This window comes from Protopterus annectens, chromosome 12.part0, assembly GCF_019279795.1.
Source record: "Protopterus annectens isolate FY-2018-M chromosome 12.part0, PAN1.0, whole genome shotgun sequence".
Taxonomy (NCBI): domain Eukaryota; kingdom Metazoa; phylum Chordata; order Ceratodontiformes; family Protopteridae; genus Protopterus; species Protopterus annectens.
The window spans coordinates 283,789,507-283,817,168 of NC_056746.1; the positions used below are offsets into that span (position 1 = coordinate 283,789,507).

General features: G+C 38.4%; 1 protein-coding gene across 1 annotated transcript in view; it reads left to right on the top strand.

The window, feature by feature from the left end:
* The window catches only part of TRAP1 (TNF receptor associated protein 1), a 950,501-nt gene that overhangs the window by 268,471 nt on the left and 654,368 nt on the right, over positions 1-27,662 (top strand). The window contains exon 7 of the mRNA XM_044089342.1: positions 18,119-18,228. Coding sequence (XP_043945277.1) covers positions 18,119-18,228 — 110 coding nt within the window. The remainder of the gene's footprint in view (positions 1-18,118; positions 18,229-27,662) is intronic.

Below are 27,662 nucleotides of genomic sequence, written 5' to 3' on the forward strand. Positions count from 1 at the left end.
GTCTGTTGCTAATGGATTCAGAGACCACTCATAAGGCATCAGAATGGTTCTGCTGAGCTTGCCCTCTAGAATGTTGGACTTCCCTGGAATGTGTGTTGCCACCAGAAACCAGATGGAAGAGATTTCCCAGTTCCACAATCTCATGGCCTCGCGGCAAAGGGGGATAGGATCTGGTACCCCCTGTTTGTCGATGAACCAGACTATTGACGTCTGGATGGCAATAGACCCAGTAGGAAGAAAGGCCTGAAGGGCTTGCAATGCCAAAAGCACCTCCCTCATCTCCAGGACATTGATATGCAGTTTGGTTTCCATGGAGGACCATGTGCCTTGAAATGTCCATCCCATGCAATGCTCCTTACCCCACCTGAGCAGGGTGGGGTCCATGGTCACCATGTTTAAGGGGGAAGGAAGAATAAATGGGTGACCAAGAAGAAGGTCCAGGGACTAAAGCCACCAGACTCCTGACAAACTTGGGATAGCTGGACCGGATATGATAAAGGAAGATCTAGAAGGAACCACTGTACCACTCAGGTCCATTGGAGAATCGTCATGTGAAGGCGTGCAGTTAGTAGAAGGATGATTGTGGCTGCCATGGACCCCAACATCCGAAGAACTATACCTGTTGGGGGGAGATGGGTCTAAAGAAGAGACTTGATGTGTTGTTGGAGTTGACAATAACCTGTCTGGAGGCAGAAAAACCCTGCTCTGTATCATATCCAACCAGGCACCTATAGAGTCCAACACTTCAACAGGTTCCAAGTTCGACTTTGCTAGATTGATCATAATGCCAAGGGAAAGGGCTATAAGAAGGAGGTAATTCTTTGCTTGAATTTGTTGATGCCTGGAGGGAATGGAAAGGAGCCAATAGTCCAGGTAAGTGAAGACCTGAAACCCCAGTAGCTGCAGGTGAGTCTCCACTACTGCTATCACTTTGGTAAACACCCAGGGGGGCAGTGGTGACTTCATAGGGGAGAATTCTGAACTGGAAATGATTGGATCCCAGCCAGAAATGAAGGAACAGTCTAGAGCATCTGTTCATTTTCACATGATAGTACGCATTCTGAAGGTCCACCGAAAACATTCAGTCAGTCTGCAGAAAGGGCAGCATGGACTGTAGGGTGACCACCTGAAACTTTGTCTTGGCAATGGACATGTTTAGGGTAGTAAGATCCAGAATGGGTCTAAAGCCCCCTGTTTTCTTTGGCACCAAAAAGACCCTGGAATAAATGCCTGATCTGGACTGGTCTGGGAAGATGGGCTGGATGACTTATTTTTTAAGCAGCCTGGCGATTTTTACTGCTGACACCTCGTGTTTACCTGGTGGAACGTCTGGGAGGCTTATCTTCAGAGGAGGAGGATGAAGGAACAGGGTGGAATAACTTCTGGATGTGATTTGAAGCACCCAATGATCATTCATGATGGACTCCCAGGCTGTTGGGTGCAGGGAGAGACACCCCCCGACTGCTTCCATAGTAAAGCAGTTGGGCAGTCCTTCAGGATTGCTGAAAGGGTCCATCTGAGAATGAATCTCGAGACCCTTGGGTCATTAGATCCCCTCTACCATGTGGGCAGCATCTGTCATTTTCCCCTGTGCCCCTGCTAGAAGACTGCCAAAGAAAACAGGGGGTTTTAGACCCATTCTGGATCTTACTACCCAAACAGAACATGCTGGAGGGATAGATTCCTGTCCCAGAGCCTTCCCATACTCTGGAACAAACTACCTATCTATATCAAACAAAGCTCCTCATTAGCACTGTTCAAGAAAAATCTTGATGATTGGATGGGAAATAGGAAATTCACCCCGGGGATCACTTCTGTGGCTCTGCTCGACAGTGGCACAGAAAAATAATTTTCTTGGGTGGCGAAAGCCAGGGTACTTTTGGCTAGGCTTATATAGGCCCTAGGGCCAATAGCCTAGTACCTACCTATGAACCTAAAACCCTGAGACTTCTGAAACCATGCGGATTCCTAGAAAAGGATCGTTGTAGAGTAGAGAAAGCAGATCACGGCAGCAGACAAGTTCTTCCTGTCTTTCTCGCTCTGGGCAAGAGTGTCACAAAGAGTTTTGCAATCAAAGTTGACCCTTCAAAGGGGCATTCATGAATGATGCCTTAAAGGGTTCCAAAAAAGCACAAAGCCAGAGCCAGGCATGCCACCTAATGGCAATGCCCATCCCAGCCACCCTAGAGGTGCCCTCAGTTGCATGGAGAAGGAAGCCTCATGGACGTGTTCAAAATGGCAATTAGGGTGGCCAGGTAGGAAGAGAAAACCTTCTCTGCTGACATGGACCGTGGGGCAGACTCAGAGACTTCTTAACTAGGTCCCTTTGCAGTTTGATAACATGGGCTAAATAGTTCAGCGCACGCAGAATAAAAGTGACTGAAGCATACACCCACTTCCCAAAGTGGTCCATCACCCTAGATTTCCTGTCTGGAGGATGGACTGAGTAGCTCTCCTGGGCCAGATCCTTCTTGCTGGCTGCCTCAACCACCATGGCATCGACTGGGGACCCCCTTGGACCAATGTGGCCTGTCCGGAGCACTAAGAACTTTGTGTAGGCACATAGAGATGGGCTCAACTGTGTCTGCCTCCTTCCATGTTTTACTAGAGACAAGATCCACCAAAGGATCCATGGGGGGGGGCACCCAAGATATAGAAGGCCTAGTGCCAAACTCCTCCATGAATACAGACTTGTCAGGGTTGGGTTTGAGGAGACCACCCTCCTCTGTGATGCAGAATGTCCATGATGTCCGTAATAGAGACTTCTTCAGGGGGTGATCAGGGAGACCCTCCCCCTCATCCAAATTTATATCTTCCGTGAGACATTCTGCTGGGGAGTCTAAGTGCCTCCTCTTGCACGTATGCTTCCGAGGCACTGCCTCAGGGGGTAGCTCCAAAGAGGATTCAGAAGAGGAGGGTCCTAGTGTGGTTTGGCAACAGGTTGTGCCTGAGGGGGCAGGACAGATGACTCCAGTCCAGAAACAGAAGGAGCCAGGGCAGAATCCGAGGAAGAAAGTGTCAAAGCTCTCTAAGGAGCTGAGAGGGCCCTCTCCACCACCTCAAATGTTGAAGGAGAGTGGACCCCAGAAGGCAGGACAGACGGATCTCAAACTGTTGGTGTCAGAACCTCTCAAACCATCGCTTGTGGTGCCAAAGGGGGGGAGTTGGAACTGAGCTTCCCAAGCACTGAAGCCCCTGAGGGAGAGGGATAGCTCTGAAAGCCTTGCAGCCAACGGCGAAGCTATGACTCAGAGAGTCGGGTCAAAAGACACTGGAGTTGAACCGCTCAAGGAAACTGTTGATATAGAGGTACAAGGGACCATTGGCACCGACACCTCAGCACTAGGAAACCTCTGACCCAAAGACTCCAAAGCTGAAGGTTTGATCAGAGAAGGAGAAATTGGGAGGAAAGCAGACTGCGTGTCCATGGCTGAAGAGGGGGGACAGAGCAGGCAAGATCCCAAGCTGACTCTGGGCCCGAAGAAACTTTAACATCATCCTGTCCACCTCTGCTTCAGACAGGCCCTGAGTGGACCAGACAGAGGAAGCTACTGACCCTGGCCTGGAATGGCGCCAAGGGGAGGCAGAGGCAGGAGACCTAGCTTGGGAACACTCTGGCTCCGGGGAGAAATGGGGCTACAGGAGCTGAGGATAACCCTGGGCCAGTTCAGGCCTAGACTTGGCAGGATGTTCGACAGAGGAAGACTGGTCAGGTGACCTCTTCCTCGGCTGATCCTGCTCCTTATGCCTGACCCGATCTCCTTCCCCAGGCTTCCTCATGGGAGTTTGAGTCCCAGAAGCAGGGGGAGTAGAAGTAGAGGCTTCCATGGAGGGAGGTAACAGACCTTTTAAAATGTTTGTTCCTCCTGTCGATAAGCACTCAGGGGTTGAAACCCACGCAAATCGAGCAGGAGAAATCAAGGTAGGGAAGCCCCCAAACACACCATGCACAAAGTGTGGGCATCAGATGGAGGAATCTTGTGCCCAATCTATATACACTTCTTGAACCCCTGCTTGGGAGTGTCGGCCATGAAGACAAGAAGCACACACACACACACACACACACACACACACACACACACACACACACACACACACACACACACACTCACTCCACGGAAGAAAAAAAAGGACGATAGAGGGAAAGGATAGAAAGAAGTTTTTTTTTTTTTTTAACCAAAAATGGACCAACACGGGCTAGAAGGATAGAAAGATAGAGAGAAAAAGCCCCACAAGAAAGCTTACTTAGCTACTATAAAACCCTGGAGGAGCTCAGACAAACAGCGACCCATGCTCTTCAAAATGAATGGCAAACAAGATCTGGGAGAAGGAGGGAAAGTGGGGCATTGTGGGTAGGGGAGGAGTTTGGATTTCAGTACTGATGCTGGAGTATACGGCCGAGTTGGATCCATGCTGGATCAGAGTCCCATAGGTTTGAAGACCAAATGAAAAACAACTTCTGATGAGATATTAAAGCAGGTGAAATAACCAATGACTTAGCTGTAGTAGTAGACAACCTGACATATTACTTCAAAGATTTTTATACTTTGCAAGATGAGGGGAAAAATTAATTGAATATATGGACAAGTATATGGTGGGTTAGGGTATAACTAAATTGGTAGTGGTAAGTGCCAGGAGTATAATCAAACCTTTTACAAGGCAAGAGGTTAAACATCAAATAGAGATACAAGCCATGGTGAAGTCATAAGGGAGGGACGGATGGTTTGCCAGTTTGAGTAACAGAAAGAGGAAGAAAAGATAGTAGAGGTGTGGAAGTCTCTTTTTAATGAGGAATATATTGATGCCCTCCTTTTGGAAAAGAGTGGTTGTCGTCATTTCTGAGTAGGAAAGGACCTGCTCAACCCAACATTGTATAGACCCCGATACTGGTATTGAGCAATGATTCTAAGATCATTATAGATCATGCTTTAGATAGTAAACCTTGACCAACGTGGTTTTATACAATGGGGGAGGGGAGGGCAAGCTTTTGACAAGATGAGGGCCCATGTGTTAAAACAAGAAGCTGAAAGTAGCCCTAAGCCATTATTAATTATCTTGGATGATAAAAAAGGCATTTGATAGGGTGCGTTAGAACAGTCTTTGGAAAGTATTGGGTAAGTTTGTTGTCATAAAGGAATTTGCATTACTTATTTACCACTGCCAGGGAGTCTTTATAGCATGTGGGCATTTGCCTAAGAATTTTACATACAGAGGTGAACAAGACGAAGGTGTCCACTCTCCCCTTTATTATTTGCATTCTTTCTGGAGCTGCTTGTTTAGAAACTTTGGTAGGCTGTAGTGAAAGAATGGAGTGCAATAGTTAGCAGGAGAATCTGGTGTTGCTAGGTCATAGTACACCTAACCGATCCATATAGGGATGTTCCTATACTCTTTAATACACTGAGGCAGTAAACAAGCACTTTTGGGTAACAAAATAAATAGAAAGAAAACCAAAGCCATTGTTGCAAGTTATACCCCAGTGCTCTGTAGAATTACCCTTGTTTTATTGGGGCATTACAGAATGAGGTTCTTGAGTATGTCGATCCACCTGTACAGCAAATCAAGTACTAGTAGAAACTTTTACATACACTAGAAAACAAAATAAGTAGAGTATTAAAGAAGTGGATCTCTCTGACCCTTGAGCTAGGTGATTAGGTAATACAAGCCAAGATTTTTTTTAAGTCTTGGGATGGTTATTGGGAATTGCTATAGGAGAAGCTGCAGAAATTCATCTGGGAGGAACAAGAAAAAAAAAATAGAGTTTGAAATTATGCTTTTCCCCAGAGCAGGGGGAGAGGTTGCTCTTCCAAACTTAAAAGCATGTTTTATATTTAATACAAAATCAGTTTTATTATGCTAAATGGAAACAGTGCATACTCCTGAGGGGCATAAACCACTACATTAAAAGAGTGGACATATGGACTGTGACTTTCTCGCTATAACTTGAATCTCCACAAAGTAAAATCTGTGTTATGATTTTAAGTCTCTATAGTGTGAAAATGACACCTTGGATGTCTGATATTTTGTCCAGTAAGATTGAAAACTGGTAGGAAAATACAGAATATTGGGGTGCTAGTCAACTGGTTTAGGAAAGTGAATGAGACAGTTTATTGGGAACAGCTCAGAATAGTTGGGGAAAAAGGTCTGATAATTATTCAAAATGGCTCATGGAAATTTTATAGACTATAGATCAATGCATGCTGTACTTCAGGAAAGAGAGAGAGAGAGAATTTACATGTAAACCAGACCTCCTAAATATACTAACAGAAGTGAAGTGATCAGGGGTAGATGGTAAGAAGATTATTAGTAGACTCTGTAAAACCTCTTTAGAAAGCACTAAAAGGATGAGATAGAATTTTGGCAGAGAAGGCAAGAACAAATGAATATAGCTTTTTTTCCCCTAGCAGTGGAAAGAAATGTGTGAATCTTCAAAGAGGGTTACTAAATTTAGGAAGTTTAGAGTCTTCACTTGGAAGTGATTGCACAAGTACTGCTATACCTCAGAAAAACTACATTCCCATGATTAGATAGACAATGTTGGAGATGTCAGATGGGGACAGCATGGCAATTGGGAACACACATTTTGAGCTTGCCTTATTCTAGCACCTTTCATAAGTGAACTGCAAATACTGATAAAGGACATTGTAGGATTTAATTGGGTAATGAGTAAGGAACATGTTTGGCTGAATTGGAGTTCTGTAACAACCAGTGCCTCTTCAGGCATTGATAGAACTGTTACTGATAATTTTCAAAAGTAGATAGAAATTGGAAAATGTTGCATGTCCCCCAGATTAGTATTGAGGTATTGAAATATGTATCTTACCAAATTGTTTACTTTATCATACATGTGAAATCAAATGTTTTTTATTTTTTTGTTTATATGCATTTACTTCTGTTGATATACGTTTGTAACCTACTTGAGTACCAAACTCTACACTCTGTGTTGTTCTCATTAATGCTGTGTATGTAACCTTGCTTGTTCTTCTGTGGATCTTTTCTCCCTGGGCCTTCTCTGAAAAAGGGCACTAGCATAGTCGGACTTTCCCAGTCAACAAATGTCAAATAAATAAGTAATAAAGTGGTAGGCATTATGCAAGAGCGAAAGAGTATGTAGGAGAGGAAGAAACAATGCATATCTGTCAGGCAACATAAAATTAAATGAAGTGGATCTTATGGGATCTGTTTTTACAACAGAATACAAGGGATCCCTGTGGATGTCAAGATTAATGGAGGGGTGGGATGAGAAGATAGAAAGGGATGAAAGTGTGCCTAAAGAATAGTAGTGGCATCTTGATGAATAGGCTGAATGAAGTTCAACCTAAGATGTTAGAGACCAGCTATTTTAAAGGACATATATATGAGTAATAGACTATCCCTAGCATGCTGTCAGTTTGTTTGCTTGTTTTGTTAAAATGACGGTTATGATATTTGTTTGTGAATCCACATCAGTGCACCATGCACAAACATTGTACTTTGGGTCAATTGTATTGTAAATATCCTTAAATAAAGGAGCCTTTTTATGGAAATAAAAAGGTTGCAGAAGTGGGAAATATGGATTGGGCATGTAATCTTCCAGTATTCTTCCCAAATTAAATTACCAAGGGAGAATATCTGAACCACTGAATGGATGTTCTAGACAGCTCATATTTTATATAGACAGAGCAAAGGCAATTGTAAAAGATTTGCATTTTATTTTAAACAAAAAAACATCTTTATTAAATTATCACATATGACGTAGGCATTCATACATTTATATAAATGAAAACAAACCATATTGACATATTTTCGGTTGCAAACATACATCACTTATAATCTGTCCAGTCATTGTCAGTCAAACATTATGTAGCTCATTCAAATCCTGCCTTCGTTTAAACCTCATTCCTCCTACAAAATGTTATTCTGCATGTATTGTTCCCACAATTCCTACTTTTTCTGTGCAATTTGCTCCTTTCATTTTCTAAAGATCCCATTTCCAGTTTTTATCCCAGTTACCATAGACACTACTTCTAGTACAGTTGGTTTAAACTTTGATTTCCATTTTCTCGTAATTGCTTTTTTTTGCAGCCACTATAATTAGACTCAGCAAGGCCTTAATATGTCTAGGCAATTCTGATGCTGTATCACAGCTAAAAAAAATGTCCTTGGTTATACCAATTGGCTCACCCAGTATTTCTCATAGAATAGTCTGAAGACAGTTTTTAAAGTCTGCCAACTCATTATTCCCTGAAAATGTGTTCCAAGTTACCTCTTTCTTCCCCGTCAAACCTCCAACATTTGCTATCTACCTCAGAAAAAATTCTTTGGAGTCTACTTGGGATATAAAAATACCTATGTAAACACACCGAAGCAAAGATCCTAAATCTTTTAGACTTTGTTAAATACTTGGAATACATAAATATATCCCCCCATTGTTTCTTTGTGAATTGTCTATCCAGTCTCTCTTCCCAATACTTTCTAAACTCCACTGATTGGGTCTTATAGTTATCATCCAATATTTTATATGCTCTACTGATTATCCCTTTTTTAACAGTTTCTGTTCTATGTTCTACTAAAAACTCTACCAGTGCTGGTCTTTCACTTACAGTCCCCTTTTTCTTTTTGTTTGTCAGTACTCTGATATCAGTCCTTTTTTTCAATAAGTATCTTTATTAAATTATCACATGTGACATAGACATTCGTATATTTATATAAATAAAAAACAAACAACATTGACACCACTTCAGTTGCAAAGATTATACATCATAGAGACCCTTGAAACAACTGTAGTTGCAAATATTGTACATCACTTCTAAATCTATCCAGTCATTGTCGGTTAAGCATTATGTGGGTCATTCAAATCCTGCCTCTTAAACCTCATTCCTTCTCTGCATATATTGTTCCCACAGTTCCCATTTTTTCCTGTGTAGTTTGCTCCTTCCCTTTTCTAAAGATCCCAATTCAAGTTGTTTTGTCTGTTACCATAGTCACTACTTCTAGTAAAGTTGGTCTTGACTTTGATTTCCATTTTCTAGTAATTGTTTTTTGGCAGTCACCATAATTAGACTCAGCAAGACTTTACTATGTCTAGGCAATTCTGATTCTGTCTCATACTTAAAAAAGTCATCTCTCCAGTCAAGTCGAGTCTGCTCACCTAGCATCTCTGACAGAGCAGACCGCAGGAAATCCTTAAAGTCTGCCAGCTTATTACACTCCCAAAAAATATGTTGCCAGCCACCTCTTTCTTGCACACCACACCTGCAACAGTTGCTATTCACCTGAAGAAAAATTCTTCTTGGAGTATAAAAATACATGTGTAAGCACTTCCAGGCAAAGATCCTAAATCTTCTAGACTTTGTTGCATATTTAGACAATAGTCCATAATATCCCCCAATTGTCTGCGAGTCTGCTTATCCAATCTCTCTTCCCAATCCTTTCTTAGCTCCTCTGATTGATTCTTATAATTATTATGCAATATTTTATATGCTTTACTAATTATTTCTTTTTTAATGGCAGCTTCTGTGGTAGATTTTATTAAAAACTCTACCAGTGTTGGTCTTTCATTTAGGGCCCCCTATTTCTTTCTCTTTGCCTATACTCTGATATCAGTCCATGTCAGAGAAAGCAATCTCTAATTTGTAGTCCAAATAAATTATTGGCCTCTTCCCATTCTGTTACCTTTCCCTTTCTGTTTATTTGCTCCTAGTACCTTGATTCATTTGCCAGTTTTCTCCAGTAAATTCCATCCTCCTCTTGCCTATTATCTATATATCTAACCACAATCATCCTTATTGGCAGAATCTTTTTTCCGTTCTCGTGCTGGTTTAGTTCTTAGTATACTCCCTGATATTTTATGAATGCAATATTCTGTATAATTTTTGCTGTTCTCCCAAGAGTCTGCATCCAAAATCTGAATCTCTCCTTATTTATTGAGCCTCCCTCCTGTAGCATCATCATTCCTTTCCAGTTTTCTGCTTGGGCTATGTATATGAGCCTTAACTGTGTTGCTGTAAAATACCCCCTCAAATTCGGTAATCCTAGTTCGCCTTGTTCTAGTGGAAGAATCATCTTAACCCACTTGACCTTTGCCGGCTTCCCTTCCCAGATAAAATCCTTCAATTATTCTATCCACAGGTTCTCCACTGGTTGATAAAAATATGCCTGACTAAACGGAATAAAAACATTTTAATCGCTTGTATCTTAGGCATCTATATCCATATAGCAAAGCTTCCAGTTTCTCAATTTTTGTATTGTCTTGTGTTTAGTCTCTTCCCACATATCCTTAGCTGCCACAACAGAGCCATTTAAAAAATACCTTACTCAATACTTCACGTCATGATGGCTCTGTCCTTGCTCTACCCCTAACTCCCCACACATTATAGCTATGTCTCTAATTCTAACTATATTACTCTACTGCCATGTGATTAAGTAAAGTCCAAGTCGTATAAGATGTAACACAATTATATACGCACCTCTCGATTCTTGACCTAAGAACTTCAGAAATGATCTACAAATATATTGTACAACCTGAATTGCTCTTAAAATGGAAAGGTTTCAATATGTAATTATGTAAATATTATTCTGCTGTCATTATGTAATTATGAAGAATTTCTCTGGATTTTATTTCTCTATTGGATTTCCCAGTGCATTATGTTGTCTGTCTTATTATTACTGTATGGAGCTTTTCTCCCCGGGCCGCCTCTGAAAATGGACATATATCCAGTCGGACTTTCCCAGTTAACAAATGTAAAGTAAAGTAAAATAAATAAAATTTCTAATCCACACACCTAAATAGTTGATTTTATCTTTTCCCCATCAATATGGTTATTGTTGGACCAATTCATGTGTAGGTACATAATTTATTACTGTTGCCTTTGTTTTAGCTTCATTAATTTTGTATCCTGAGAAGAACTGATGTCTTTCAGCTTTTACTGGTAGGGGTCACCACAGCAGATCACCGTCCACAGATTGATTGGCAGTGGAGTTTTTACAGTGTCTAGTTGCCAGCCCGACACCCAGCTTTCACAGAAGGGACACACACAACTCACATACCTGTGTGTCTGTAAAACCCACTCGACCACAGAGAGGGCATGCAGACTCCGCACAGAAGGCGCTCCAGCTGAGAATTGAACCAAAGAACCTGTTGCTGTGAGGCAACAACGCTAACCCCCACACCACCACGGCCTCCTAACTGATACTGTCTTAAAATGTTCCACAGCACTATAACATCCCTTTTTGATTTTGTCATGTATAAAATTACATCTGCAAATAGTACAATGCTAATTGTATCCTTGAATTTCTGAGTCCCTTATTTTCTTTGCCGGTAGTTTTAAATATAATGCAAACAACAAAGGGGAAAGCCAACAACCATGCCTGGTTCCACTACTCGAGCAGATATCGGAGAGGACCCCATCCACTTTAACTTTTGCCTCCGATCCCTCATATATACTCCTAAGCCTCATAATTGTATATGAGAAAGCAAATGCTTCCATTACTGTGCTTATAAAGTCCCAGTCTACTTTGTCAAATGCTTTCTCTGTATCAAGACCCACATATAACAGTGATATTTTCTTGCATTAAGCTTCCCTGTGGATCATCAGTGTTCTGTTAATATTGTCAAATGTTTGCCTTCCCTGCACAAAGCCACACTGATCCATATCTTTCAATTTTTGTATCACTTTTCATGGTTTAGTTTTCAAATAGGCCTATATGAAGCTGGATCTGATGGATCTTTGCCGTCTTTAGGTATTACCGTTACCAACGCCTTCTTGCAGGATGCTGATACTTCTCCTCCTCTTAAAATACTGTTAAACAAAACCTTCCAGATCATTATAATTTTTTTCAATCCTAGTTTTCAAACTTCCACAAGAATGCCATCTATTCCTGGGGACTTTCCTGTAAATTGGTTATACATCACCATTTTTATTTCATCTCTTCCTGTCCTGTTAATAATTGAGCCTTATCTACCTCTAACCTTGGCATATTTAATTCTTCCATAAACATTTCCATTTTACCTTTCCTTGGTTTCCGTATTTCTCTGCTTTATACAAGCTTTCATAAAATTTCTGAAATATCTCTAATACTTCTACCAGGATCCCTTGTTATCTTCCTTGTTAAGGGGTCTCTAAGCTTGGTGACAGCCCTCTCCACTTTCTGTTGCCCGAGTCATTGTGCTAAAAGTTCTTGTGCTCTGAAATTATTATCAAAACACAGTTACTTAACAGCAGTCTTTCTAAACTTATGCATATTGTCAAGATAATCCCTTATTTACTGTTTAGCATTCTACAGTTGCTCCTTTTCTTGTTCTGAGAGATCCCCCCTATTTTGCAACTTTTCTCAAGCCCTCTAAATAATTTTTAACCATATCTCACTTACCTTAATTTCTACCGTAGTTTTAAACTCCACTTTAATTTTATCCAACTTCCTAGCTATGTTTTCAGAAGAAAATTCTATTTTCTCTAGTAGCTCACCCATTCCATAAATTCCTCTCCTTTTCAACCGCTAAGTGGGAAAGTGCCAGTTTCTCATTTTTATTTCATTCCCCTGCATTTTTATTTTAGTTACTATCGGCGTATGAACTGAAATACGTTTTGGGTGTTTTTCAAGACCTTCAATTAAATGTACATGCTCCTGTGAGGTATAAATTCTGTCTAGCCTAGCCCAGTTTTTGCATTTTGGAGAATAATATGTAAATTCATTCCGAACTGAATTCACATCATCCATGTCAAACATTTTCATAAATTTCTTTAAAAATCTACCCTCTTTGTTATATTTTCCATTCTAGTCCCCCCGACACATCTTCATTGTTGCAAACCAAATTCCAGTCTCCACCTATAAGTAATATTCCTTGCTGAAAGCTGATTTTCTCCCCGAATTTTCTTAAGCTCCATTATGGCAGTTTTAGGTGGAATTGTAAGTGCATGCCAGTGTAATCCTCCTCCCTTTCCAGTAGCCCCCTTAGTATTATATATCTTCCATTATTATCTTTTTTCCCCTCTTCTATCACTGTTGGCGCTCCTCTTGCAATCAATATAAGTACTCCTTTTTTCCTTTGCCCCAGATATTTTGCTGAATAACCATCCTGGAAACCTTTCTGTATCATTTACATATTCACTTGTTTCCAGGTATGTCTCCTGCAGCATAGCTATTTAAACTCTACTTTTTTTAATATAGTTAACTACTCTTTTTTTTTTTTTTTTTTTTTTTTTTTATATTTATGTGTAAGACCATTCAGATTGAAAAACATTACAGAAAGCATCATTTTCTTATATAGTTATTTTTACCACATTTTATGTAAAACTGCTTTTTCATTTACTATCTAGTTCCAACTTTTATGTTATATGCATATACTGTTTGACAGGTTGGTCTTTTATAAAGTTGTTTCTCGTCATATCCATTTATGCGTATGCCACGTCTTGCATAACATTTTTTTGTTTTATTGTTTTTCTGAAAGCTCTCAAACAGCATAAAGAAACTTCTCCAAAGTCTGTTAACTTAAGAATACACAAAATTGTGTACATCTTTAAATATTGAAGTTGTTGCTTCCTAATAAGAACAAAAGTTATAAGTTGATAGCCACACAGGCAGGCTAGTGTTAACCTAAAAGAAAGGTAAGTCATGCTAAGACGCGTGGTACGGCTTGTGCTATTAGTGAGTGCTATTTGTTTTTGTCTGTCTTTATAGCTCTCCCAGCTGAGAAAACACTTTAATACTTTCAGTAAACACTTTCTTCAAGCCATTTCTCTTTATCAAATTGTCTTCTAGTGGCATGCAAATCAGACACACATCAATGTTCTTTTTCATTTACATGCTTTGTAATAAACTTGTTACTAGATAACCCCTAGGGTCTTAACCCAGTCATTTCCCTATGCAAGCATGGGACAAAATTACACTGATTTTTCCTTTGTCATACTCTGTTAATCAGACTCCAGACTCTTCCTCTCTGCCCCATCTTTTTTTTTTACATTGCAGTGCCTACATTTCTTAAAACTGAGCAAAAAAAAGAGAGGAGAGAAAAAGAAAAATAACAGCACCTGTTTACAATCCCCATTACACTTAAAAATAGCATGCAAAGAAAAACATGCACCACAAATAAAGTACTATTAAGAAAAGAAAATGTCTTTATTCACAGTTAGCTTTCTCCCCTCTCTTCCCCTCCCCAATGTATTTTTCTGAACATTAATGACATGAAGTAGAGCATATACTTTAGAGTCCCCACAAATCCAACAAATTTTGAAAGTCCAGTATTTCCATATTTTCTTATTCATTCATATTTCACAAATATAATTATTGCATTGTAATCCTACATTGAGTTACTGGTTTTATTACTGTTCTCCATCACCCAAATCCTAGCTCGGCTTCATTTCCGACATACTCTCAGTTCTTGTAGTCAACTTTTGTGCTCCCTTCCATCTCTCCAACATTTTCCGTTGAAATACTGGAAAAGGTTTTACAGGTACAGTCTCTCTGTGATCCTTATTACCAGAGGAACAAGAAGCAGAATCTGAATATTCTTCTCTTTCAGAGCTCACTTTTTGTTGAACAAACTTTTGTATTTCCTCCTTAGCATGCACTTAATCAAAAAATGATTTTGTTCCTCTAGGGAAGAATAAAGACAGCCGAATACAGCAGTTTGAATCTCAAACATGCGTCTCGACATTCCCTGAACAGTGGAATGAATTTATTCCTCTTTGCCTGGTGTACAATGAGTAATCATTTTTCACAAACAGTCTGCTGTGTCCCATTTTAGTATTCTGCCCTTCTGGCACTGTTTTGTCAGAATCAACTTCTGCTGGTAGGATTGAATCTTTACTATTAAAGGTCTAGGTTGCTTTCTCATGGCTAAGTTTGGAGCATACACACAATGTGTCCTTTCAGCTAACAACTCCAGCTGAGGAATACCAGTCCAGTTGCTTATTTGTGCTTTCCTAAAATGAATGCAGTCTGTTCTTTCCATCATCTGTGGTATAGCTGAAAATCTCAGGTTTTCTCTGTGAGCTCTATCCTTTAATTTTATTATTTTTTGAAACATGTCTTCCTGAGCACTGTCTTATTCAGCCAGCTTTTTATTCATTTCGACCTCTGATTTTTTGCTGCTTTATCATCTCATATCCAAATATCAGTTTAAAACTTCTATTTTTTTCCAGCCTTTTGTTGTTTGTGTTGTTGTACTCCATCAGTGTTCTGTTTATTTTAACCAGGTCTGTATGCAGTTGTCTTATATCTTCCTGTAGGTTATTGGAAGTCACGTCTGAAGGTTGGATTACTTTTTGCTGAACAGCTGCAGAACTTTCCCTAGTCGGTGTTTCTCACTTTTTGTAGCTGATTTTTTCCAGGTCTTCTGTATTTCTTTATTCCTGGCATCCAGACAGTGCACTTACTAGCCAGTTACTGAAATGTACCTATGCACACAAGTTTGTTGGCTTTCTCAGCTGAGTTCCAGTTTTCAGACTGGGAGAGCTAGAAACAAGCTGTTACTCAGTGTGCAGCCATCTTGGAAGTACCCCTCTGATATCAGTCCTTGATAGGGAAGGCAGTATCTAGCCTGTAGTCTAAATAAATTATTGGTCTCTTCCCATTCTGTTACCTGTCCCTCTCTAAATATTTGCTTCCATACCGTGCTTCCTTCGCGATTTTTCTCCAGTAAATTCCAGCCCCCTCTTGTCTGTTGTCTGTAGCCCTAATTGTAGTACCTGCAAAATCTGCTTTCTCCATTCCAGTGTTGAATATAATGTTTTGTATGGTTATTGTTATTCTCCTTAAGGATCTGCATCCAAAATCCCAATCTCTCCTTGTTTCTTCAGCCCCCCCCCCCCCATTTTGTTATCCCTTTCTACTTTGAATTATAGCTTTCTGCTTTTGCTGTGTGTTGTAGCCTTAACTGTGTAACTCTGAAATACCCTTTGAAATTAGGAAATCCAAAACCACCTTGTTCTTTTGGAATAATCAGCTTACCCCACTTGACTCTTGCCATCTTCCCCTCCCAGGTAAAATCCTTCTGCTCTTTATTATTTGCTATCACCAACTTCGCCTCTGGTTGATAAAAATATGCCTGACCTGTGTATAAAACTAAAGGGACTAAAAACATTTTGACAGCATGTGCCTTGCTATCTATATCCATAAAACAGCTTCTAATTTCTCAGTCTTTGTATTATCTTTTGTTTAGTCTCTTCCCACTTATCAGAATCCTTTTTAATCCATACTCTTAAGTACTTCATTTTATCATGTCTCGATAAATATGGCTATTGTTGAATCATTTCTTGTGTGCGTACATAGTTTGCAGCTATTGCCTTTGTTTTAGCTTCATTAAGTTCATACCCCAAAAAGACTTGAAACTGTCTCGAAATATTCCACAACACTGAAATGTCCTTTTCTGCTTTTGTCAGGTATAAAATAATAAGATTTGCAGCTTTTTATGTCTTATTTGGCAAAGAATGTTGGATCTAAAGTTTGAGCTTACTCTTTGTAAATGGCTTTCGGATTGTGTTACATTTTGTTATAAAAATATAGCATGCATCCTTGGATGATTATGCAATGACTATTTGGTCACCATAATGTATATTTTTTTAAAATACCGTAAGCTCGCTGTGACGTCTAAGTCAAGTCATCTTTGGTGCCATTAGTATTTGGGCGCGTTCATTCTTGTGAATTCACATAAGAGGACAGCTTCAGACGTTGTTGTGATAGTGATGACAGATGAACATTACTAGTTGCAAAAGTTAAATACTTGGATTTGTAGTTCAAGCTTCATCGTCATCACCACCACCACCCTACCCCTCCTTTCCCCAGTGTGTGTCTTGTGGACCTTTCTAGTTTTAATGATTATCTGAACAGTGTGTTGGTTCTGCATTGTCTAGCAAGGGTCCTGTGTTGTGCAAGCTTGTGAAATTTAGAGATGGGATCCCAGTGACAAAAGGTCACAGGTGAATGAGAGGCAGTTTGATAACCCAGGAAAATTCTCATAGCTGTGGTATTTAAGTCCTGGTGATATTTGACTTGATGGTGATTATAGTAGAACTGCCTGTGTTCCAGATGTACAGTAAGTACACAACCTTCATATCTTAATTTACCGATCCTGTCTCCCAGTATTTCCTTTATGAGAACTGAGGCAGTCTACCACTTTAGTTGAGGCAACATCCATTTGCACAGTATTTAAACTACCAAACTGCCTTTGCTTGTGAAGACTTTTCCAGTTAGCGGAACATCTTCCATTTATTTGCCCCCATTCTTTATGCATGGAACTGTACACCACTGTTTTCTCATTACTGATGCAACTGAAAAATGCTTTGCCTCAGTCCATTTTTGTATTACCCAAGACTCTCAATTTCTATTTTCCATATCTTTCTGCAACTCTGATTGTCTTTTTTCTTATCAGAACTGCCCCGTCATCCTTTACTTTTTCAGTTTGCAAATTTTTATATAATTTATTATTTTAACTTTACTTTTTAAAGTGGTATTTGTTAGTTTTATAATTATTATTTTCAAAATTCTGTACTCCTTCCCAATCTTAATTTGATGGTAATATTAGTAATCCTTGTAACATGATAAGTCTATGGTTCTCTGATCAGATCAATGTATTGTATTTGTGTAATTTCTCAAAAATGTACAAAGTAGTCTGCAGTTTCATTTGTTTTCTTTCCCTTGTACAATTGTCCTTGCTTGTCATGAAACCAGGTGTATATTTTGTTCACATAGTTTGTTCTGGGCTAACTTGAAGCAGGTCCTCACAATTTGTTTGACCTTTATTGAGATATTTTTTCGCAGAAGGATTGCATATAATTAATCCACATTTCTTATAAGCTGTCTTTGGCTGAAACCTTGAATGATGCAGTTGTTTAGACCAGTTTCCTCTTAGTTGTCTTCTAACATTTTTGATCATCACTGTTAAAAAGTTAAAATGCTTATTGACCAGGACTTCCTTTACATGCAGAAAGGAAAGGGACTTGAAAGTTAACCAGTGTGAGAGCATTAAATGCTCTTTCCTGCTTATATTACTTTTTTATTCTGGAAGATGTGTCATGTTTCAGGCCATTGAAAGTGGCATTCTGTTTGTCTACAAAAGGCTTTTAATAATTTTTTTTGTCCTTAACATTCATAGGAATCTTTTGGGTAACATGTTTTTGTCCCATTATTTCCTTTTCAGATCTGGGACATACGAGTTAGCAGAAGCCGGAGGTGTGAAGACAGGAACCAAAATCATCATCCATCTGAAACCAGAATGCAGGGAGTTTGCCACTGAAGACAGGGTTAAAGGTCAGTTTCCATACATTTGCTTTCCCTATGTTGTGTGGAGCAGTAAAATAGCACATTGCTATTCAGTGGCTAGTCTACTGGCACATCAATTGATTTCCTTTTGCAGTGCTACTGCCCTTTGCCCAGGATTAGACTTTGGTCCTGGATTGCTAACCAGGATGGAGAAGGTGAGGCGTGACCAGTGTGACTCACTTTCCCAGTTAGGAGAACTAAATTTTTTTAGACTGTATCTTTGGTAAGGACTAAACATCCCTTCTTAAGATCATTTATCTGTGAGAAGGAGGGACGGTGGCACTATTGCAAGCTTCTCTTTCTTTTCAAGGTTAATGCTCTGGTGGGACCTTGGCATGATGCCAAGCTTGAGTGCTTAGTTGTGCTTTGTAGATATTGCAGTTCAGTTTGGGTTCACATGTTACTTCTGCTCAGTGTGTGGAGTTTGCATGTTTTCCCCGTACCTGCATGGGTTTTCTCTGGGTACTCTGTATTTACTTTTGCCCTCATTTCTTGAGCTGTGGCTGAGAAGGGCCCATGGTCCAGACCACATACTTAAGAAATATTAAATTAGAATTAAAAATACAGCCTGATGATTTCTTTTGTTATTTTAACATTTGCTTACCAGGGAATTCTGACTGGGACAGAGCCCATTTTCAGCAGAGCCCGGGGAGTAACGCTCCAGGTGTATATCTTTGGAATGTGGGAGGAAACCCACATGAACACAGGGAGGACATGCAGACTCCGCACTGAGGGGATCTCAACCGAGAATCGAAATGGAGAACCTCTTGCTGTGAGGCGACGATGCTAACTGCTGCACCACTACGCTGTCCGTCTTCATGGCAATGAACTTTATTAGGTGCCTGGCTTGGCATTTTTTGTAAATAGTAGATGGTTTGTGAGGGTGGTGGTTGATAGAAATGTCTGACAAGACTGCACAAAAAAGTACATTTATTGCTTTTATGACTTTTGTGGGTAAATTACACAGAAACGTTGCAGTGATTTTTAGTAGTAAGCAAGTCAGATATGGTAACAGTGTGATTTAATGGATCTGAAAACTGAATATCAGTAGGTTTATAGGTTCATAGAATGTCATTCTGTGGAAATAACACATTTAGAAAAAACTGTTTTGTATAAGTGAAAACAGTAGCTTTTCATCTTTGTGGCTACCCTAACCATAGTATCTCAGAATAAAAATGGCTTTACAGTTACAGACAAAAAAGGAAGAATACTGAACTATGTTAAGAAATGCAGAGTGTAAATAGCAGCGCTAAAGGAGACACATTTAGAAAAAAATGTGCATGTGAATTTGATAAAGAAAAGTTTTTAGAATGGACATTTAGCAGAAAATCAGGGTCAAAGGAAAAGTGGAGTAATACTGATTGCTAGAGAGGATCCAGTAATGATGGAAGAGAAGACAATAATAGTAAATTTGTGGTTATAAGGGGCTGTTGGCAAGGGAGAAGGATTATGATAGTGGACATTTATAGTCCATCAATAACTGCTGTTATAGAACTTAAGAAAAAATTGGGAGACATGATCAGCTTTCTGTAGGGAATATTGATTTGCAACTGTGAGGCTGTAAGGGGGGACCTGGAAGGGAAAATATTACAAAAGAGGGTAGATGTCTGAAGAAATTAAGAAAATATTTGGTATAAAAGATGGCAGTTCAGTAGTAGGAGCTCTGACAGAATTTGCATATTATTCCCAAGCTATGAAAACCGTACTAGACTGGATAGAAATTATTTTTCACTGGAACATGTACATTTAATTAAAAGCTTCAACACACATCCAGTAACCATTTCAGATCATGCACAGATAGATACTAAGGTAAAATTTAGAGTAATGAAGTAAAAATGAGACGCTGGTGCATTTCCACCAACCCGTTGAAAAAAGAAGGAATTGGTACTGGAAATTTATTTGAGAGCTGTTAGGCAAGACAGAAATTTCTTCACAAGGAATAGCTAGTAAGTGAGATAATGAAAATGGAGTTTAGAAGTAGGGTAGAAATAAAAGAGAAAGAGATATGGTTAAAAGTAGTAGAAATTAGAGGGACTGACAAAGGAGAATCTCACAGAACAAGAGAAGGAATAACTGCAGAATGTTAAATAGAAGATAAGGGAATATTTGGATAATATACATGAGTTTAGAAAGATTGCTTTTAAGCAACTGTTCAGAGCACAAAAACTTTTTAGTGCAGTAACATAGGCAACATAAAGTAGAAATGGTTGTCGCCAAACTTAGGAGCCTGTGAGAAGAAAAATAACCAGTGATCCTGTAACAGTATTAGTGATATTTCAGACATTTTATGGAAATTTGTCTGAAGTAGAGGAATGGGGAAACAAAGAAAGCGCAAATGGAAATATTTATGGAAGATTTAATTTATGGCAAGGTTAGAGGAAGACGAGTCTCAAAAACTAATAGTTAAGATAGGAGGAGATGAGTTAAAACAGTGTCTCCAAGAACAGGTGGTATTCCTTTGGAAGTTTGAAGGGAAGAAAGAGAAGATCATCTGGAAGATTTTGTTTAACAGTATTTTAAAAGGAGGGGAATCACCAGCATCTTGGAAGAAAGCTGTGGTGGCTGTATTACCTAAAGACGGTAAAGCCTTGTCTGACTTAGATTCATATAGATTCAGTTCAGTTTTAAACTTTGAGTATAAAGTGTTTGTCTATACTAGCTAAAAGAATGGCAAAGGTGTTGCCCTGGTAGATGTTGAGCAATGAGGTTTGGTAGAAGGGAGTCAAACATTTCACAACATTAATACAGCAATAAGGATCCAGAGGGAAGCAGAATGTGCTAAAATGCTGCTGTTGCTGCTGGGTCTTGGTGCAAATAAAGCATTTCACAGATTAAGGTAGAATTTTATATTTAGAGATGTTGACAAAAAAAAAATAAGGGACTCAGAAATCTAAGGATCTAATTGGCTTGGTAATCAAGAAAATTTGGATTTTTTGCCGGTGATATTATTTTATACCTGATAAATCCAGAAAAGGACATGCATACTTAACAGTCATTCAAATGTCCTCTAGTTATTCTTTTGTAAATTGCTTTTCTGGTTTCTTTCCAATCTTTTCTAATCTCATTTAATTGATCTTATAGTTATCTTGCAATATTTTATATGCCCTACTACTTATCCCCTTTTTAACAACCACTTCTGTTCTACACTTAACTAAAAACTTTACCCAAGCTTGTCTTTCACTTAAGACTCCCTGTTTCTTTCTCTTTCGCTTTACTCTTATACCAGTCCCTGGTAGAGAAGGCAGTCTTTAGCCTATAGTCCAAACTTCTCCTTGGCCTCATCCCACTCTCTTACATTTCCCTTTCTAGTTATTTCCTTGCAGTACCTTGGTTCCTTTGCCAGTTTTCTTTATTAAATTCCAGCTTTGCTCTTACCTGTTTTTTACACTGCTAACTGCTGTCATCCCTATTGGTAAAATCTATTTTCTCTATTTTCATATTGGCTTACTTCTTAGAATACTTTCTGCACCTTTATGAATATTATCTCTATGGTGGTGGTTATTCTCATTAATGATCTGCATCCAAAATCCTCTCTGTCCTTATTTCTCAAACTTCCCCGATTTGTCATCCATTTCCAGTTTGATTTACAACCTGCTTGTGCAGTGTATATAAGCCTTAACTGTGTAGCTGTAAAGTATCCATTCATCTCAGATAATCCTAGGACATTAAGCTGTTTAGCTAACTATTAATACCTTATTTATATATGGTTACTACAAGGTTTTTTTTTTTTAAATAGTTTGCGCTCTACCTTCTTTGCTTAAATGGTTGATTAGTCCTAAGACAGAGTAGACTAGACTTTGCTGCCATTTTCGGGAATTTTAAGGTAACTAGTAAATGGAAGCTGTTTCCAAGTTTCACTTTGCAAAGGGCTTTATGTACCATATAGGAGGTAACATTTTGAATTATGAAAGCAGGATACTGATTTAGAGACAGTAAAATATTGATGGTGACAGCACTTAGAGACTTTTTTTATTGAATCTGTATTCTACAACACCAGATTGGTGCAAGTATTTAACTGGTCAAGTTGAGTAAGTTTTAAGGGGTGGGCATATGGCCATTTTACTGGAACTGACTAGTGGTGTTCCCAAACTTATTATAGTTTGCAAATTGTTGTTAATGATCCAGAATATAGTTTATTTTTCTAAAGATGACAATTGATTTGTCCTGATTATTATGCTTCATGAAATTGTTACATTTAGGTTTTTCACTTAAAAATAGCAGTTAGGCATAAGGCAGAATAAATAGCAAAATAGTCCTGAAAATAGTGTCAGGCTTGTAGTTTATTTATGTATGCAGTTTCAGAGAAAGGCAGTTCAGTAGAAGGGAAAATGTAATATTGCTGGCTAAGCATAAGATATGTAGAAATAATAGTTTTCAAGGGAAAGTTACAGAATGTTCTTTTCTCAAGAGAAATGTGTGTATTTGCAATGGAATGGTAGATAAAGAATATACAGTTAGGCACAATGCCTGAGACCCAAGGTTAAGGGGTGGGTATGGCTCCCAGAGGAAAGGTACTGGAATGAAGGTAATATAATGTGTATATTTAGTACAGAGAGTTTGTTGAAATTTGGTACAAAACTTGTTCAGAAATAGTTACTTTCGTGCTTTCAGTTGTTTGATATATTTTGCTGGTATATACCATTTGTATATTCTGCTGTGACATTTATAACTCCTATTAAATTATATGTTACTCACTACAGTAAACTATTTATTATTAAGCAAGCCATGGCAAGAGAACTCTGATTTCTTGCAATGGCGATTGAATAGGCCTACTTGGGGAGAGAAAAATAATTCTCAGAACCCATCAGCTATTCTAGACATCCATGATCAGAGACAGCTGTAATAAATAACCCTTTCAAGTACAGTTTCAAGTGCAGCAGCAGCCAGTTTAATTTCAAGGTTTCATTGTTGTAGCATGCTTTTTTTATTTTTTAATAGTTTACAGTGACATTTTTGTCCAGTTTGTCATTAGCTACAGCAGAAGTTTTGTGACAGACTTTTCACCAGTATACCAGTGTTTTTCTAGATGGGAGACAGTGACCTCCTTACAGAGTAAGGCCATTGCCAATGACGCTATAGTTACTCCTTACAGAGCAAACTTCTAGGTAAGATGCCACTAGTATTCCAGACATGAACTTCATACAGAAGACAGCCACAGCAGACGATACACCCCTACATACAGAAATTGAAGCTGTTAGATTGCAGAGCACCAGTGTTTATTCAAAACACTACTTTAGCAAAGGCCTCAAAGACATCAACAAAGCAGCAGTAATTCAAAAACGTCTACTTCACAAAATCTATAAACTTCAGCAGTGTTCCTTCAAAACATAAAAATACATTATCCAGTCAACAGCAATGTTCTTCACCATCTCCGCAGACTTTCAAGTTTCCAGTGTGACATCACACAGCCAAAACCAAAAAAAAAAGTTTAAAATGCTGCAGTTGACAGAAAACATTAATCATAAAGTTATGTAAGAATTCATTCTTTTTCACTTTTTAGCTATGTGAAATCAGAAAAGTTTAAAAACATCAGTAAAGGTCACTAGTATAAACATGTCAACCAATACTTCTACAGTAAAACACTAGTAAATTTTAGGTTTAAAGTTAAAAATTGGGTAATGCAGTCTAAAAAACTATGTTCCAGAAATGTTCATTTAAATTTAAAGGTTATTAGTTCAGAAATGTTGCATCTTTCTAGACACAAAAGGGTTAAATTACCGAGGCACAAAACAACAGACACACTGTCTTATGATTTGCAGAATGGGTCGATTTCTATCAGTATGGTTTCAGACGTAAATAACACAAATTCTTGTTTGCAGTCTTCAGGAATCAGTTTAATACAGCACATGTAATTCAAAATATAGTATTAAGTCGCAGTATTGCACATACAGACGTCAACACAGTCAATATACATAACATTCAGATTTCCCAACTAAACATTAAGCAAACATGTTTGCAATGTCTCAAGTTCACATTATTTCAAATACAGATGTTATAAATTCTAGTTTACATGTAATTCAAAGTACAGAGTTAAGTAGCAGTATTGTAAATACAAACGTAAACACTGTCAGTGTACGTAATATGGTGGTTTCCAGACCAAATATAAAGAAAGCATTTGCTATGTCTCAGATTCATGTTATTTCAAATACAGATGTTCAGAATGTAATACATTCTAGTTTCTTGTTATCAGTTGCCAGTGCAGATATTGCAGTGGGGGGATAAGAGGGATCAGAGTGCAGATTTTAATCAGTCTGATAAAGTAATCACAACCATAAATGATATACAGATTTCAGAGCAAAGTAAAGAAGCAATGTATACCTTACCTCAAGTCAGTGTTATTATTAGTGTTTCAGGGCAAATGAAGAAGAAACGCATACCATAGCTCAAGTCAGCTTGTCTATAAAGGGTGTGGCAGTTCAGCACCAAACCAGGTTATTTATCTGTCATTGTTTAAGGTTGAAATAAATGACAATATTTCATTGTTTACAGAAAATAAATTATGGAATAATGTACTGATAATACAAGGCAAATCAATTTCAGTTACAAATAGACCTCTGACAGAGGACACAAAAGCAATTTTGTCAGAATTTAAAGGGTCAAAGATTACAGCAGTTAACAGTTCAAAGTGTAGCAGCTCCTTACTAGGTATGGACATGTCATCAGAGTTATATGTTGTTTTAGACTTCATTAACGAGATTTTATGGAAAAATAAAAATGCTATAGAATGTAAAGTAGAGCACATAGATGACGCGTAAGAATTTGCATGCAGTAGATTGTGCAAATGTACAGAATTTGAAGAATTGGTTATGACAGGACCATGCAGATTTATGAGTTAAAGATGAAATAAATTCCAGTTCAACTGACACTGCTGAAGTGCTCAGAAAGATGTATTAGAAGTAGCCAGTATGAAAAGTAACATACACATTTATCATTCTAGAAGGGCATGTTGTGTAGGGTCTACCAGAAATGACGGCCAAGTTAATTCGCAGAATAAACTGTTTGTAGTTACAAATTTGGCAAATTAATTTTTTGTGTTATTGTGTTTAGCAGACATTAATACCTTTGCATTATGGTAGTAAACTGTTGCAATGGATAAATATCTTGATATAGAGACAAAAAAGCATTCACAATTAAATGTTTTGCTAGTTTACAGAATATAAAATATAAAGTCAGTGCTACATTTTAGAAGTGACAGTACAGTCAAATGTTCAGATCCCATGCAAGAAAATAGTGTATCATAAATATTGTGTCCTTAAAGCCACAGGTTCAGCTCCTATGTTGTACTTGTATAAAGGGCAGACAAGTAAACTTCCAGCATTAGATCAGTTCAGCTGTAGTAATAAATGTGTATACTATTTGAAGAAACCTCTCATACTTGTAAAAAGGATAGTCGAGTAAACTTCCAGAATTAGATAAGTTCAGCTCTAGTAATAAATTTGTATATGTAAACTGTTAATTTTTGCATGAAATATATATAATGTTAGTTTAAAAAGCACATTAAAGGCACAGACTTGTGTAAATGAGGTATCAGATTACAGGCTAGCTCAGTGAGCTGAATTAAAGACAGAACTGTATGTCATAAAACAGTATGGTAAAGGTCAGTTTAATATTCTTAGTGACAGTTTATGCACTTACAGTTCTTACTATTTATCCAAGAAAATTGTAGATAATAATGATAAATCCTTGCAGCATTCAGTAGTACTGAAAAAAAAGTAAATGATGTTAGCTAAAGGAAAGGCTATGTTAAGACAGTGAGTGGAGATTTGCATACAGAAGGCTATGTTATGACCCAAGGGTCACAGAGTAAATGTAGAAAGTTCAACAGTTAGGATTAATTTTATAGAGGTGCAGAAATGCAAAAAAATGTTCAAATATTAATGTAGTGTTAGATTACTACTTTAAGTTCATTTGAGATTATGACAAAAAAAAAAAAACAGTGCCACTGAGGTTTCCATTTGATTTAATTATAAAGTTAGACTTTCCATTTTAGTGTTTTACATTATCAGTTTGCTTTACAGACTTACAAAGATTTATGTTTATTTCATGCAAAAAAATGTAAATAAAATCAGGACAACAAGCAATGTATTTATTAGTAACAGTTTAGTTCACTATAGTAGATTATAGCAATAACCTATGCCTGGGTGTGGGTAAATCATCATTACCTACACCCAGTCATGAGTTATTGCTTTTATCCAATGACATTATTTAAGGAAAAATTAACTTGCTTTTCTTAAATAATGTCCTTGTATAGTGGCTCTATGGTGCTCTTCTGTGTTTTTCCCTGGTGTCATGAGGCTTTCTTGATGTCCTGCACATGCATATTTGACTTATGTTCCCACGCTTACGCAGTACATCATTCTGTGTAAAGGAAGCAATGGAGAAAGGAAGATCTCTGTTGTGGTTTTTTTGTGTGCGTGTGTTTTTAATTAAGTAAAACAAAAATTAAATCTGGAGACTTCAAATGTACAGGAGAGATGGGATAGAGAAAAAAATAAGGATAATCAGGTACATTTCTCTAGTTTTGCATAAAGTACCTAATTATCCTTGTATTTTTCTCTGTCCTGTCTCTCTTGCTCTTTTGAAGTCTCCAGTTTTTGTAACTTTATTTTTTTTTTTAATTAAAGAAAAAGTAGAACTTTTGTAGCATATATTAATAGAAGAAAGTCCAAGCGATTGGATTGTTTCCATTGGTATATGCTTGATTTACAGTGGACATGCTGGTTGGGCTGACCAATCAGTTGGCCAGTCATTGTATCTTCTTCTTCTTTTGGCTTTTCCCGGTTAGGGGTCGCCACAGCGGATCACCTGTCTGCTCATGATTGGCAGTGGAGTTTTACGGTGTCAAGTTGCCAGCCCGGCACCCAACCTTCCACAGAAGGGCACACACATGCGCAGACAAACACCTAGGGCCAATTTAGAGTGTCCAATCCACCTGCAGCATGTCTTTGGGATGTGGGAGGAAACCGGAGCACCCGGAGGAAACCCACGTGACCACAGGGAGGACTTGCAGACTCCACACAGAAGGTTCCCCAGCCAAGGATCGAACCGGAGAATCTCTTGCTGTGAGGCGGCAACGCTAACCGCTGCACCACCATGGCCGCCCTGGCCAGTCATTGTATAATTAAGCAATAACAGATGACGTGGTTTGGTATATTGAAGATTTACCCATGGTTGGTGTGGTTTAGTCACGAGGGTGAAGTCCAAGTGATTAAAGCACACCGTGGATAAATTTCAAATATACCACAACCACAGAGTCTGTTATTGCTATTATACAATGACATTATTTAAGAAAAAAATATACTTATTTTTCTTAAATAATGTCTTTGTATAATGGAGCATTACTGTTCTTCCATGGCTGGTGGTATACTTCTGCCTTGTTTTGATGTACTGCGCATGTGTACTGGACTTGCGTTCCCATGCGT